The 15,375-nt window shown below is 46.2% G+C and overlaps 1 protein-coding gene across 1 annotated transcript in view; it reads left to right on the top strand.

Annotated features, from left to right (window-relative positions):
- ARL13B (ADP ribosylation factor like GTPase 13B) overlaps positions 1-13,723 on the top strand; it is a 49,488-nt gene extending 35,765 nt beyond the window's left edge. Inside the window, exons 8-11 of the mRNA XM_068248814.1 lie at positions 236-458; positions 3,415-3,522; positions 9,490-9,558; positions 13,172-13,723. Of these exons, the coding sequence (XP_068104915.1) occupies positions 236-458; positions 3,415-3,522; positions 9,490-9,558; positions 13,172-13,248 (477 nt within the window). The 3' untranslated portion in view covers positions 13,249-13,723. The remainder of the gene's footprint in view (positions 1-235; positions 459-3,414; positions 3,523-9,489; positions 9,559-13,171) is intronic.
- The last annotated feature ends 1,652 nt before the right edge of the window (positions 13,724-15,375 follow it).

Below are 15,375 nucleotides of genomic sequence, written 5' to 3'. Positions count from 1 at the left end.
TCTGGCTCAATTATGATTCTTTCTTGCGTTGCAGTCTGACTCAATCATGATTCTTGTACTGCAGTCTGACTCAATCGTGATTCTTTATTGCACTGCAGTCTGGCTGAATCATGATTCTTTCTTGCATTGCAGTCGGACTCAATCATGATTCTTTCTTGCACTGTAGTCTGGCTCAATCATGATTCTTTCTTGCACTGCAGTCTGACTCAAGCATGATTCTTTCTTGCACTGTTAGAATGAAGACAAAATCAGGAAAGAAAAGGAGAAGAAGAAACAGAAGATGCAGAACGGTCAGGCTGTCTCCGATATACCTCTAGTGGCAAAGACTGGTAACGAGGAAGCAGAATCTGGCAGTGATGGCGGGGAGAGTAGCCCGGTGTCACAAGATGGACACTTACTGGAGTCCTATAAAGATGCTCTGAGTCAGAAGCTGGAGCAGGAAGACAAAAGAGAAACAGGTACTCAATTCATCCCCCCTATGTGGTCATTAAAGGGCACCTGAAGTGAGACATGGAGGCTGTCATATTTATTTCCTTTTAAACAATTCCAGTTGCCTGGCAGTCCTGCTGATCTCTGGCTGCAGTAGTGTCTGAATCACATACCTAAAACAAGTATGCAGTTATTCCAGTCAGACTTCAGTCAGAAACATCTGATTGGCTGCATGCTGTTCAGGGTCTATGGCTAAAAGTATCAAAGGCAGATGATGAGCACCAAATCGGCAAATTTGGCTGCCAGCAGCACCAAGGGAATTTTAGGGGAAAAAAAAAAAAGTAGGAGACGCCAGAGGTGCCAAAAAGACTAGCAGGCGTCTAAACTGCTACAAATAGCGAGCGTCAGCAGCGCACAAAAAAAATAGCAGGAACTGGAGGTGCCCCCCAACATTAGCGCCTACAAATAGCTGCTCATTGTGCGCAGTAGTGTACTGGAGTTTGGCTTCATCATAGCTGAACTCCGGACTTTTTCTTATTACCGGCGTGGCTTGGCGGGTTAATTACTGGGATTAGTGTGAGGAGTAGATGGAGGCTGGCTAGTGCTAAGCATACATAGAGGAGGTTAGCGTGAGTATTGGGGTACAGAGGGTGATAGTAGAATATCAGTATAAGGCCTCTTGCACACTACATGTGATTCTGATTTGTGATCTTTAATCGATTTTCACATGCGATTCCGATTTTTAATCTGTTCTGCATGCTGCATTTTCCTTTTGATAGCATCCAGGGAAAAATCGAAATCGCAAAACGGATTTGCAGGGGGCCTTAGGCCGTCTGCACAATGCAAATCCGATTTGTGATTCCGATTTTTCCCTGGATGCTATCAAAAGGAAAATGCAGAAAAAACAGAGCATGCAGTAACGATTAAAAATCGCAAATTGGAATCGCATGTAAAATCGCGTCAAAATTGCAAAACGAAATCGGAAACACATGTAGTGTGCAAGAGGCCTAATTACTGATATTCTACTATCAGGGGTAGTAGACCATCGGTAAAGTCACTGATATTCCCCTATCAGTAGTACCAGCGTCCGATTTTCCATGTACATGACCAGCAGGGCTGCCAGGCAATTTGCATTGTTTAAAAGAAAATAAGGCATTCTTTATATTGCTCTTACTTCAGGTGTCGTTTAAAATTCATGTTTAAGCTCTTTAAAGTATTCATATGCTGTCAGCATGTTTATTTCAAACATGCTTGAAATATAAGCCCTTCCCCGAAAATAAGCCCTAGCTTAATTGGGACACTTTTAGTGTATGGGGAGGTGTGTGGTCTCTTGCTGCACCTCCCTTGTGGCTGTGCCCCCTCCGCTCCTTGTAACTGCTCCGATGACCGGCATAGTATTGAAGCTGTTCGGGGCGCCCTTTCACCGTCACGCTGACGCAATACGCAAGGTCGCCTCTGCGTCCCCGCGCTCCCCTCTCATCATTATCAATGTGCGCCTGGCTGATGCGTCCCAAACACACATTGATTATGACAAGAGGGGAGCGCGGGTACAGAGCAGACCTTGCGTATTGCGTCAGCGTGACGGTGAAAGGGCGCCCCAAACAGCTTCAATACCATGCCGGTCACCGGAGCAGTTACAAGGAACTGCAGCCACAAGGGAGGTGTGGTAAGAGACCACACACCTCCACGTACACTAAAAGCGCCTACCCCTCTCCTGAGAGTAAGCATTTATTATCACTTATTATACAGTATCTGTATATGAATTCAACTTATAGGACACCTGAACTGAAAGGGATATGGAGGCTGCCATATTTATTTCCTTTTAAACAATCCCAGTTGCCTGGCTGTCCTGCTGATCTCTTTGGCTGCAATAGTGTCTGAATCACACACCTGAAACAAGAATTTGGCTAAGGGCCTATTTCCACTAGAAGCGGTGCCGCATCGCAGGGCGGGTGTCCTGAAACACATGCATGGCAATGGAATAGTTTCTCACAATTCTCACATGACCGCATCCGCCTGCAGCTGCGTCCCATCACTTCAATTGACTTCCGCATCTCCCAATGCAGAAGCGTGCGGGCGCCAGCGGAAATGATGCGATGCGGCTAGGTAGACGCATTCGCATCACTATCCATGTGGAAACGGGCCCTTATCCAATAATACTTCAGTCAGAAATATCGGATCTGCGTGCTTGTTCAGGGTCTGAGGCCGAAAGTATAATGCTGGGAAAACAATCAGTTTTTCCGGCAGATAGAAGGCTCGATAAAGAATTTACGACCGGTCCGATCTGATTTTGATCGTTTTCTGTACAAATTTCTGATCACTTCTATACAAATCGATTAGAAAGGTGAAAAAAATCAGATCAGACCTTTTGGAAATTATCTATTGAGCCATCTATCTGCCGAAAAACCTCATTGTGTATTCCCAGCATTAGAGGATCACCAGCCAGGCAATTTGCATTTTTTAATCGGGAATCAATATGTCAGCCTCCATATCCCTCTCATTTCAGGTGTACTTAAAGTATATCTGAGCTGAAGCTCGGGTACAAATCGAGATACTTATCTAAAGAGAGGGAAGCCTCAGGATCCTATTGAGGCTTCCCACTGTATTCTAATGTGGGGGACATTAGAATACACTTCCCATCACTCAGCACAGCCCCTCGAAGATTAGCAACAATGCATTGTTGCTAATAACATGGGGGCCGCACAGCTCTTCTCCCTGTATCGTGGTCGCGCGAGCCTGCCCATGGGCGCCATGCTTGTGTGTGTGTCTACTGCCATGCTGCAAGACGGGAAGGAGTTTGGCCCCGACCTGGAGGGGAGCTGCGCTCTACGACGGGGGACATCTGAGTAGCGAGGGAAGCTCAATAGGATGTTGAGTATCTGATTTTGATCCCGAGCTTTGTGTCATTTTTCCACAAGTTTGCTTGAACTGTGTTAGCCTTTTTTTCTCTTCCTTTGAATGCCTATTTTATTTTTCTTTCAATAGATCAAAGTAAAAAGAAGACGAAAAAGCTTAAATTGAAAAGAAATAACAAAATAGAACCTTTGGGCCAAGAGGAGCCAGAAATGGAAAACCCGGCAACACCACTCCCTGGTAAGTAATGAATCGGCATCCGCAGGAGAAGATCCTCTAAACTTACATTGGACGACTTCAAACTTGAGAAAACTTTATTTATATAGCGTTGCAATCCAATTTCTGAACTTCTATCTAGTCTCCAGCTCAGCCTGAGGGAGGTGCAGCCTCTGCTCAACCCTTGTTCCTATCATGAAGAAGTAGCAACACCCAACTTTATTGGCTGTCTGTGTGCGAACATCATCTGCAGAACTGCATGTCTATCTCTCTATCCCTGCTAGTCCATGCTACCTTTCTGTCTGATGTAGACCACCCATATCAATCCTATTTATGTTTGTACATTTGTATTAGATTTGTGTGCAATCCATGTAATATATTTATACCAGTATTTAATCCTGTATATAGTTTTTATCTATAAAGTGTATTTTTGCAAAATGAGAAAACGGCTGTTGTATTCAGAATCAGAATCAGAATCAGATTTATTTCGCCAAGTGCAGCAGTTGCCACACTCGGAATTGTTTGTGGTACACATCGGCATAAGACATAGTAGTGCAAAGCATGCAATGACAGACATAGAACAATAAAACAACATAGTGCAAGCAAAACATGTGCAGACAAGAGACTTTAGGGTATTGTAGTGCAAAAACTGCGTGCGGAACCACGGAAAAGTACATATTTAATTAGGCCTGGGTCGCAGGTGTTCTATTTAGTTTTTCTGTGTGTGTGACTTGAGTTCAGAAGGCACACTGCTTGGGGGAAAAAGGAGTTCCTGTGCCTGGAGGTTTTGGTGGAAATAGCTCTGAAACGATGGTCCGAGCGCATGCGGTTGAAAAAGCGGCCACCGGGATGGTGCGGGTCATTCGTGATCCTGTATGCCCTTGTTTTCAATCTGGATGCGTGGAGGAGGTCCAGAGGTGGCAGGGGTGACCCAATGATTCTTTCCGCTGCCTTGATTACTCTTTGAAGTCTGTACCTGTCGCTCGTGGTGGCACCCCCATACCACACGATGATAGATGAGCACAGGATTGACTCGATGGTGGCAGTGTAGAAGCTTGATAACAGTTCCTGCGGCATGCCAAACTTCCTGAGTTGTCTTAGGAAGAACAGCCGTTGCTGCGCCTTCTTTTGGCATTTGGTGGTGTTTTCACTCCATCTCAAGTCGTTGGTGATGGTAGTGCCCAGAAACCGAACACTTGATACTCTGGTGACTTCAGTGCCTTCGATGAGTACCGGGCTGAGTGGGGGGGGGCGTTTCCTGAAATCGATAACCAGCTCGACTGTCTTTGCAGCGTTTAGGACAAGCATGTTGTCCTTGCACCAGCTGCAGATTCGCTCAATCTCACTGCGGTAGGTGCGTTCGTCCCCCTCACTGATGAGACCAAGGATGGTGGTGTCGTCCGCAAATTTAATTACCTTAACGCAGTCCGCGGTTGAGGTGCATCTGTTCGTGTACAGGGAAAACAGTATCGGAGACAGTACACAGCCTTGGGGGGCGCCAGTATTTGTGGTCCTCGTTTGGGAGAGGCAGCTACCAAGTCTGACCTGTTGCGTCCTGTTTGTGAGGAAGTCCCATTGTGCTAGTAATTGGCCTGGATTGACATCCGGTAGTGAAATTGCATGAAAAAAAATAGGTTTTGATTCCAGATACACCTAGGATGATAAGGAATTGAGTTTTGTACTGTTGCTAAAGATCTGCTTTCACTTGTTACAGAAAAAAAAAAAACACGATCAGTTTGCTGCGTTGCGGTTAATTGAATGCAGAGTCCACACTTGCTGCATTTTATCCGTTCTCACTAGGCTAGGCGCCACGTCCACTTTGATGCTGTCACAAATACGTGTCCTCTGACTCCGCCACTGCTGACTCCTAGTTCGGTCCTGGGAAATAGATCGGTGGCCAGCAGAAGCATGGGCATCTCCATTGGATTGCAAAAGACCAATGGGAATCCTCCGAGGATTCTCATTGGTTCATGGTGGACCAATGAAAATTCTTCCTTATGCTTGGTAGAATTGGTCTATTGTAATTCTATGGAGAGCCCCATGCTCCTGCTGGCCTCCGGTCTGTTTACCGGCTTTGGGAGGAAGAGTCCGCAGCGGATGCTTAACGATGGAGTGAATGCGCTGCAAGTGTGAACTGAGCCTAACACTGTGAAAAGGGATCCACTCAGCGTCAGGAGGAAAGCCCTCCCCTTTGACACGTTCAGTGTCCGTGTTAGTGCTTTCATTTGATGGATGGCTTCACTGACCAATAGGAAAGTGTGGGAGCTCAGCATTCAGTCATGCTGGGTTATTACATCTGCTTCAAACTCTGGATTCGCTGAACATTTGAGTTGCAAGCCCCCCCCCCCCGCCCTTATTTGTGTTTGTCCATAACACTGCATTGCTGAGCTTTGTATAATGCAAGAGAAAAGCTATACCATACCATACTGTGTTTGCTGAGGTTGTCTTTTGTATTATACAAAACTCAGCAATGCAGTTGTATGGACAAGCACAAATAAGGGGGGGCTGGAGAGAAACTTTTTCACAGTGCCGGCAGCCAGTCCTGTCATCAGAATGACAGGACTGTCGGCAGGTGAGACGTTTTTCATGGAATGTATTTAGCTGTCTGCCTCCGTTTTTTAATAACACATTTAGCAACTCTTCTATTTTTTGTCATTGCCGACTCACTTTAAAGGGACGTTCGGAAAGGCCAGACCTGTGGATAGGTGGCACAAAGGTCTGTTAAAGTGATTTTTCGACCTAAAGCTTTTATTTTAGCTGTGGATAGAGTGAGAAAGGATTTCAATTACTCTCAGGTTTTTTACTTTTGTCTGAGTTCTGCTTCCTGCCTCATGGGCTATGGTCACTGAGAACAGGACAAGGGGGAATCTTTGCAGCGGTACCACAGGCAGCAATAAAAACCTGATCAGGTTATAAGTTCTTCCCAAATTTGCTATTTGTTTTTTATTACTGTCTGTGAAATAAGAAAAATTCACTCCTCTCGTGTCTTCAGCAAAGAAAGTAAAGGCAGTAGTGTTGGTATTTGAATTCGGCATTGCTGATTAGAAACAAAAGAATACTCCCAACTGCCATTGTTCAGCATCGAAAAAGAGGACAGGGTCAGGAGACTCTGGGCCAGATTTATCAAAGCATTACCGACAATTTTTTCTTCTTAAAGGATACCACAGCCCACAGGCTGTGGTAAAATAGAAGCTGCAATGTGGAGGGAAAGAAAGACACATACTTACTGCTTCCCTCGTTCCCTGCCGTCGGGTCCCGCTCATCTGCTACAGCTGCCGGTACCGACCCGACTCTCCTGACCCTTCACCCGGACATACTACGCTGGGCATGCGCAGTATGTCACTATACTCTTCGCTTCTGCCGTCGCATCATGACGGCAGAAGTATGGACACTCCCCCGCCTCCTCCTCTCCCAGCGTGTGCGCTCCTATCTAAAGCTAGCGTGACATGCTAGCTGGAGATGCACTGGGACAATCGATGTGGAGAGAGCGGAGGGGGAGTAAGTTAAAAAAAAATATATACATGCAAATACACACATGTATATACATGCAAATATGCAGAGATAAATGTGGGGATAATTTTCTTGCTGTACCATAGATGTTATTGCATCTATGTACAGAATGCTTGGACTGTACTGCCGCTGCCTGCTCACCGCCCACTCGCTGCCTGCTCGCCCACTCACTCGCTCCCTCCCTCCAGCCGGCTGTGTTTTTTTAACTTACTCCCCCTCCGCTCTCTCCACATCGATTGTCCCAGTGCATCTCCAGCTAGCATGTCACGCTAGCTTTAGATTGGAGCGCACACGCTGGGAGAGGAGGAGGCAGGGGAGTGTCCATACTTCTGCCGTCATGATGCGACAGCAGAAGAGAAGAGTATAGTGACATACTGCGCATGCCCAGCGTAGTATGTCCGCGTGAAGGGTCAGGAGAGTCGGGTCGGTACCGGCAGCTGTAGCAGATGAGTGGGACCCGACGGCAGGGAACAAGGGAAGCGGTAAGTATGTGTCTTTCTTTCCCTCCACATTGCAGCTTCTATTTTACCACAGCCTGTAGGCTGTGGTATCCTTTAAACTGTTCTAACCAGCAGAGAGAACAGTTCTGTATGATAATAAGAACTTTCTTAAATCCTAGGTAATATTGGCAGTTTAGCATGAATTTTTAGAGTTGCACTACAGTTAAGAAAAGTGCAAATCCATCCCTAAACTGTCACAGATTAAAGGCTCATACACACATCAGACTATAGTCTTTGGAAAATGAAAGATCACAGACCAATTTTACCCCCTTCCATGTAGTATGAGAGCCATACTCTACACGGTCTATTCTATTGAGCTGAACTCCCCATCAGAAAAAATCTTTGCAAGATGCTGCACACAAAGATGCTGTACAGACACAAAAGATCAGTATCTGCAAAAGATCTGTTCCTGCAAATTGCATTCATAGTCTATGAGATCTGCAGATAATCATACATACCTTGTTTAACCCCCTTGGCGGTATGAAAAATACCGCCAGGGGGCAGCGCAGCAGTTTTTTTTTAATTATTTTTTTTTTTAAATCATGTAGCGAGCCGAGGGCTCGCTACATGATAGCCGCTGCTCAGCGGCATCCCCCCAGCCCCGCCGATCGCCTCCGGCGATAGGCGATCAGGAAATCCCGTTCAAAGAACGGGATTTCCTGGAGGGCTTCCCCCGTCGCCATGGCGACGGGGCGGAATGACGTCAGCGACGTCGGGACGTCATTGGGAGACCCGATCCACCCCTCGGCGCTGCCTGGCACTGATTGGCCAGGCAGCGCTCGGGGTCTGGGGGGGGGGCTGCGCGCCGCACCGGATAGCGGCGATCGGGCGCGCGGCGGCGGCGATCGGGGTGCTGGCGCAGCTAGCAAAGTGCTAGCTGCGTCCAGCAAAAAAAAAATTAAGTAAATCGGCCCCGCAGGGCCTGAGCGGCACCCTCCGGCGGCTTACCCCGTTTTACACACGGGGTTACCGCTAGGGAGGTTAACTGACATTCATCTGCAGATCAGATCCACCAGGATGGATTTTCAGATCTGCAGATGATTGTCTGATCTGCAAATGAATGTCAGTTAAACAAGGTATGTATGATGATCTGCAGATCTCATAGACTATGAATGCAATTTGCAGGAACAGATCTTTTGCAGATACTGATCTTTTGTGTCTGTACAGCATCTGTGTGTGCAGCATCTTGCAAAGATTTTTTTCTGATGGGGAGTTCAGCTCTGTAGAAAAGACTGTGTAGGTATGGCTCTCATACTACATGAAGGGTGGTAAGATTGGTCTGTGATCTTTCATTTTCAAAAGACTATAGTCTGATGTGTGTATGAGCCTTAAGAAGTGTTTAATAGCAGTTCTACAGATGCAAAGTGCAGGCTAAACATCATTTGTGAGGTGCGCCACCCCCCTGCTGAATTCCTCCTCAGAGCCTGCTGGTATCAATACAGCAGATGTATTGGTTACCTCAGCAACAGCCATTCCCCTCACAAACTGCACTGTCTGAGAGACCTTCCTAGCTCCTCCTATTTTACAACATATTTAGAAGGACTCTGCACCATCTAGTGATTTCTTAAGATGCCTGAGACCAATATTTTTCTCGGACACTCTTGATAAATGTCCACCTCTGATACTTCCTCTTTCCGGTTTGGAACTATCGGAGACAGTGAACTCCTGATCCTGTCCACTTATTTGGTGGTGAACAGCAGCAGTCAAGCGTATTCTGGTGTTTCGAATCAGCTAAGCCAAAGTCTAACACCAACACTAAAAGACAGTCTCTCTGACATCAAAACAAGCCTGGCAGAGGTTGTGGTCCCTCTCGCTCTCTGTACAAAACTAAGAGGAAAAGTTTTAGCCTAAGTTTTAGTTTAATGGTTAATTGTGCCATTCCACAGATCCAGCATTCCTGATGTTCTCTATCCACTGGGATCATGTTGTTGTTCCATTAATCACTTATTTTTAAATGAAATTCTGTTTGTTTTTCCTGTAGTTGGCTGGGGAACCCCCAAAGTTTCTAGACTTCCAAAACTTGAGCCTCTGGGAGAGACCCATCACAATGGTAAATGTACAAGCCTTCCCTTGCAGTGCATGCAGAACCTTTCCATGGTACTAACACAACACTCATCACCTCGTTAACTTGCGGCTTTGCAAGGCATGGCTCATTCCACACCAGCACTGGGTGTAATACATGGGCTTTGTGTCATAGCATGCACTACATTGATCAGCCAGGCACCCTATGGTTGTTCATCAGTGTTGCTTCACTCATGTAGCTGATGCCACCTGGTGGTCCAACCATGGGAGGTCCCCAGATACTACAGCATTTTGTGTTCACTACCCAACCTACCTCTGTTGCATTACATCATATAACCATTCATCATTGGGTCATTCAATCTGAGCACTCACTGGTATCAAAGCCCTGCAGATAACTCTACCAAAGATGACACTAGTGGTACTGGATGTACTCGCACACCCCTGTTGTTAAGTTTAGGCTTTTAGGGTTGGCGACGTTTATAAATTAACTATGATTTTTAAAGATAAACTTTAATGACACATAGCAGAATGTAATAAATGTTTTCCCTTGAGACCAGATTTACACCTGCCGTGCGATCACTGCACTTCAAAAATCCTCATTTCTATGACTCTGCTGCAGAGTACGCCAACAGGGTCATATACATAGGCACGCCCCTCGTTTGGTGGCGTACTCCCTGCTGGGCAGGAAGTATGTCACTGGGATCCAGTCATTCCTTTGGATGCAGCACGCTCTGGCGTTTACACTTACTGTGTCGCCCATAGACTGCCATTACCCCAAGCACTGTGCTTTAAGCGTGGTGCGCTGCAGCGCTTGTGTTGTATTGAATACCTCCGGCACACCACAACGTGTGAAAGTCTCCATAGACTTTCATTGCTATTACGGCCCCTTGCAGTAAAATAGGGTAACACGCTGCAGGTGTAAAAGGGGCCTAAAGGAAACCTGAGGTGAAAATAAACTGAGATAAACAATTGTATCTTTCCCCCTACTCCTGAAAATTACTTTTTTTTCCTTTTAGAATCCTATAGTTTTGTTTTTTCTTTTAAAAAGCTAAAAATGTGGTTTAACCTTCCTGGCGGTAGCCGCGCAGGAGGTTTTCTCAGGCCCTGCTGGGCTGATTTGTACAATTTTTTCTTTTTGCTGCGTGAGCATACCGATCGCCGCCGATTCGCCGCTATCCGCTGTGCCGCAGAGCCCCCCCCCCCCCTTAGACCCCTTGCGCAGCCTGGCCTATTAGCGCCAGGCAGCGCTGAGGGGTGGATCGGGACTCCCGATGACGTCACAATGTCGGTGACGTCATCCCGCCCCGTCGCCAAATTTCAAAAAAACAGCTGTGCTGCCCCCTGGCGGTTTTTAATAGACCTCCAGGAGGGTTAATGTTGTATTGTCCCATATGAATGCAGTCTTTCATACGGTCTCTGTGTCCCACAGCTAAAATATATGAAGTGTTGACCTTTTTGATCTGTCTCCATGCACTCAGAAGCTGTTCTTTGCCAGGCAAGAGTTTTATGGCTGTAATTCCTCTTCGGTGAGAGTTGCATCCAAACTAAGTCCCAATTGTAAAGAAACTCACTTGCATACCTGAATGGTTAATTCTTTCAGGTTAAAAAAGAACATAGCCTAGTTATCTGTATGTTTGGCACTGTCTATCTCATCATGTCACCTCGGGTACACTTTAATCATCCCGTTTTCAGCATCAGAAACGCTTCTTATACCTGTATATTGGGGTGTAACCTGCATTCCCAGTGATGTTTAGCTCGAGCTATGATGTCACACAGCCTTCTGCCGCAGAGCATTCTGGGAGATCATGTGATGTTCCTGTTAACAGGGATCTCGCCTAATGCTGGATATATGAAGGAACACTATCAGTACCCAAGTGTTTTAAAATGACAATGTACAATACAAATAATGTCCAAGTAGCGGTGTAAACATTTTCCTACTTATCATGTTAAATATCCGAGGCAAAAGCTGTAATTCATTGTGTGTAGATTTTAGCTATATTTGGAATGTCTCATTTGGCATAGGTGAATCTCTGTAGTCTGACGTGCTAAGAACAGTGTAATATGGAAGCAGAGTTATATGAAAACAATAGCCTGTCAGGTATCAGGTTTCACACACACAATTACAATGGTTATGTTGCGCATAAGATACATTTCCTCTGCTCTCTGTGAGAGAAAGCTCTGACTGGGCTATCTGCACACTAACCGATGCACTGTGAGGGAATTCCCTCTCCCCTCATGGATCACTCTGGTGTCAGATTAGAGCAGACTGCCATCAGAAAAGTGTGAAAGGCATTAGATAACAGTAAACAAACAGATAAGGATTCAAATGTATACACCAGTACTTAGCAACAGTTCAGAAACATTTCCTATCTCGATTGAAAAAAACATGTTAATCTATAGTGTTCCTTTAAGCAACCGGCCGACAAAAACACAAAACTCCAAACCCCCCGAACCCACCACCATGCAGGATAAAGTACTCTCCGAGCCTCCAGCGATGTCCTGTAGCTGCTAGCGGCTTTCAGGCATTCTCCATGTATGGCTCCAGGGTCACGTGCACAGACGACTAATAGCCTCTTATTAAATGGGAAGGAAGAGTTAACCAGCTGCATCTATAAAGTAAGAGGGGGCTCAGTTGATTTTTTCCATTCGAGTGAGATGGACTTTTTCCCATAGTAAATTAATAGTCTAACCAGTAACGTCTTATGACTACTTAATGGCCAATCTTCCACCAATCCCAGCAGGCATGTTTTATAAGAGGAAACAACAGGAAGGTTTAGCTCCTCTCACAAGAAGATGAGAACTTTTTCCCAGAAAACTTGGACAGTCCCAAGACATATGTTTATATTGGTCAGAACCAGGGCTGTGGAGCTGAGGAGTCAGAGCAATTTTGGGTACCTAGAGTCGGTGGTTTCATAAACTGAGGCGTCGGAGTCGGATAATTTTTGTACCGATTCCACAGCCCAGGTCAGAACTCCAGCATGCGTCACTTAAAGGATATATGAGGCAACTCCAAAAAACTAGATTTACTTACTAGATTTAATTTCAGCCATTAGAGGTCACTTCTGTCCCTCAACACAGCTCCGGTATTCTCGCCCAGCTGGCAGGCTATGAATTATCACCTATCCCTGGTGGGTCGGCGTCTTAGGCGCATGCGCCGCGCGTGAACATGCCCACATCATCGGGAGCGTACAGGCGCAGTAATTTATATCCTGCCAGCAGGACAAGAGAGAGGACTGGAGCTGCGGTGAGGGACATATATGACCTCTAGGGGCTGGAAGATGCCCCAGGTAAGTAAAACTAGTTTTTTTTGGAGGCGCCCCAGATATACTTTAAGCAGTAATATTAGACTAGCCGTGTACCAGTGTTAGTAGATCAAAGCATTAAAATCTCATATACCACATCTCATGAATGTCTACCTTGAAGTGCTGGCCATTGCCAATAACCTGCATCTCCTTACCAACCTGTTCCTATATGCTACTAACACGCTTCTGGCGACTAACCTATCTCCATCACTCTATTCAGCGTTGGCGTTTGGCTGAAAACTCTCCCCTCCATCCTCTGTAACCTTTCACATGACGCCAGCCACTCTGTTAATCGGCTTGTTCTGTGTGTGTGTGTTTACCGTTTGTATTTTGAAATAGATTTTTACGGGAAGCCACTTCCGCCACTGACGCTGCGACAAAGACCCAACAGTGACACGCATGACATCATTTCTTGAGGCACTTCCCGGCCCTCTCTGTGCCCTGATGGACAACAGTTATTTGACAATATTATTTGGTACGCACTGATGGTAAGGCGAGTGCTGTGAGCTGTAGGCGGAGCCAAGTTCGCTGTCCCAAGTCACCGGGGACAGATTATGAAACTACCTCTGTGGTGAGAGATGCGAGGAATCTGCTGTGTTGACCCCCAACTAATGAAAAAAAATCCCTACGATTGGTATTCTTCACAAAATAGCTGTATGGAAATGCCATTAAATTCTGTACAGAGCAAGTTCAGAACAAAAAAGGATAAGAAACAGCACATGTAATGCTACTGTGGATATCTAATGTTATAGCAGCTTCTCAAAAGGGACACATCGGAAAGGAACGGAGTCACAAAAACAGCTGAATAAGCCTCCTACTATTCCTTATACCTTATAGAGTTGTCACTCAGTGTTAGAGATACCATCAGTATTAAAGTGAACCTGTAACGAAGATGACCAAAGGATTTATACTTACCTCTAGGGCTTCCTCCAGATCTTTGTATTCCATGGGCTCTTTCGGGGTCAATCGGGTCGTAATTTTTGAATTGGTAAAAAGTTTATTTGAAAAAATGGTATCGTGTGGCAACCTTCAGATGGCCTGGATAGAATCTGATGGCAGCAGTATGGAGCAGGGAGTTTACCGCATTGCTACCATTCGATTCCACTTCCATCCACCAAAGAGGCGACCTACAGGAATTTGTCTTGGGACATTTAGTTACTTTTTTCTTTTATAATTTTTGTGTTCTCTTTTCCTATAGGGACGCAGCTATAGCATTATTTTTGAATATAGATAAACAGTACACTATACAGTATATACACACACTTATGTATTTATCTATGGTGGCATTAATGTGCTTTAACTATGTTAAAGCACACCTGAGGCAAAGCTACTTAAGGCACATACTTCTGCATTGTCCATTCCTCTCCTTGTTACCCCAGTCCCTGTAATCACACAAAATTTTGACTAACAGTTAAAGTCAAATTTTCAGACTGGAAGAGGCGGGCTTACTGCAAGGTTTCCTCCCACCCCCGCCCCATTCACTCTCCTTAAAGAGACACTGAAGCGAGACTAAATCTCGCTTCAGGTCTTATATATAGCAGGGGCACGTGTGCCCCTGCTAAAACGCCGCTATCCCGCGGCTTAACGGGGGTCCCTTCACCCCCAACCCACCCCCCGCAAACCTGGGTCGGAAAAAGGTCGCTGGAGCTGAGCTTCCTGGAGGCAGGGCTAACGGCTGCAGCCCTGCCTCCAGTCGCGTCTATCAGACGCGCATCGCCGCCTCTCCCCCGCCCCTCTCAGTGAAGGAAGACTGAGAGGGGCGGGGGAGAGGCGGAGGTACGCGTCTGACAGACGCGCATGGGGCAGGGCTGCGGCGGTTAGCCCTGCCCCAACCAGGAAGCGCTCCCCCGCTGCTCGGAGGGGGTTTGGGGGGACAGGGACCCCCGTTAAGCCGCGCTATAGCGGCGTTTTAGCAGGGGCACGCATGCCCCTGCTAGCTATGAGGTCTGAAGCGAGATCTATTCTCGCTTCAGACTCTCTTTAAGAGGAGGGAAAGGGATGGTGATAAAAGGGAACATTGTGTCAAGCCTGCCTCTTCCTGTCTGGAAATTTGACTTTAACCAAAACTTAGATTATTCAGTGAGTGATTTCTGAGACCGAAAGGGGGGACCAGGAGAGAAACAGCACACATAGCTATTTGGATCCAGCATGACCATATCTCTGTGCTCCTTTAGAAATGCAGTAAAGGAGAAAAGCTTCCGGGCACCAGTGTGCCCGGAAGCTTTTCTCCTTTACTGCATATTGGATCTTAGATCTGGAGGCACAGTGGCTACACCGGTCCCTCAGTGGTCAACCAATGATCTAGTGCCAGTCCGTTTTTTGCTCTTCTTTTTGCATACAATTGACGACTATTTCTGGACTTGAGCACAGATGCAAGCTTCAAGCACCATTAGTTCCGAGAACCAGACTACGTCTGCCACTGGAGCGACGTCAGGAACTACAGTAGTGCAAGCTGGACGCAGCGATTGGTTGACCTTTCTCACCGATACTTCGCTTGGCACGGCTTCAAGTAAAGCGTTAGGTGTCAAAGTGGTGGAACAAAG

Source organism: Hyperolius riggenbachi, chromosome 8, assembly GCF_040937935.1.
Source record: "Hyperolius riggenbachi isolate aHypRig1 chromosome 8, aHypRig1.pri, whole genome shotgun sequence".
Lineage (NCBI taxonomy): Eukaryota > Metazoa > Chordata > Amphibia > Anura > Hyperoliidae > Hyperolius > Hyperolius riggenbachi.
Note: the sequence above shows the minus strand (reverse complement) of the source record. Positions and strands in the feature narration are given on the sequence as shown.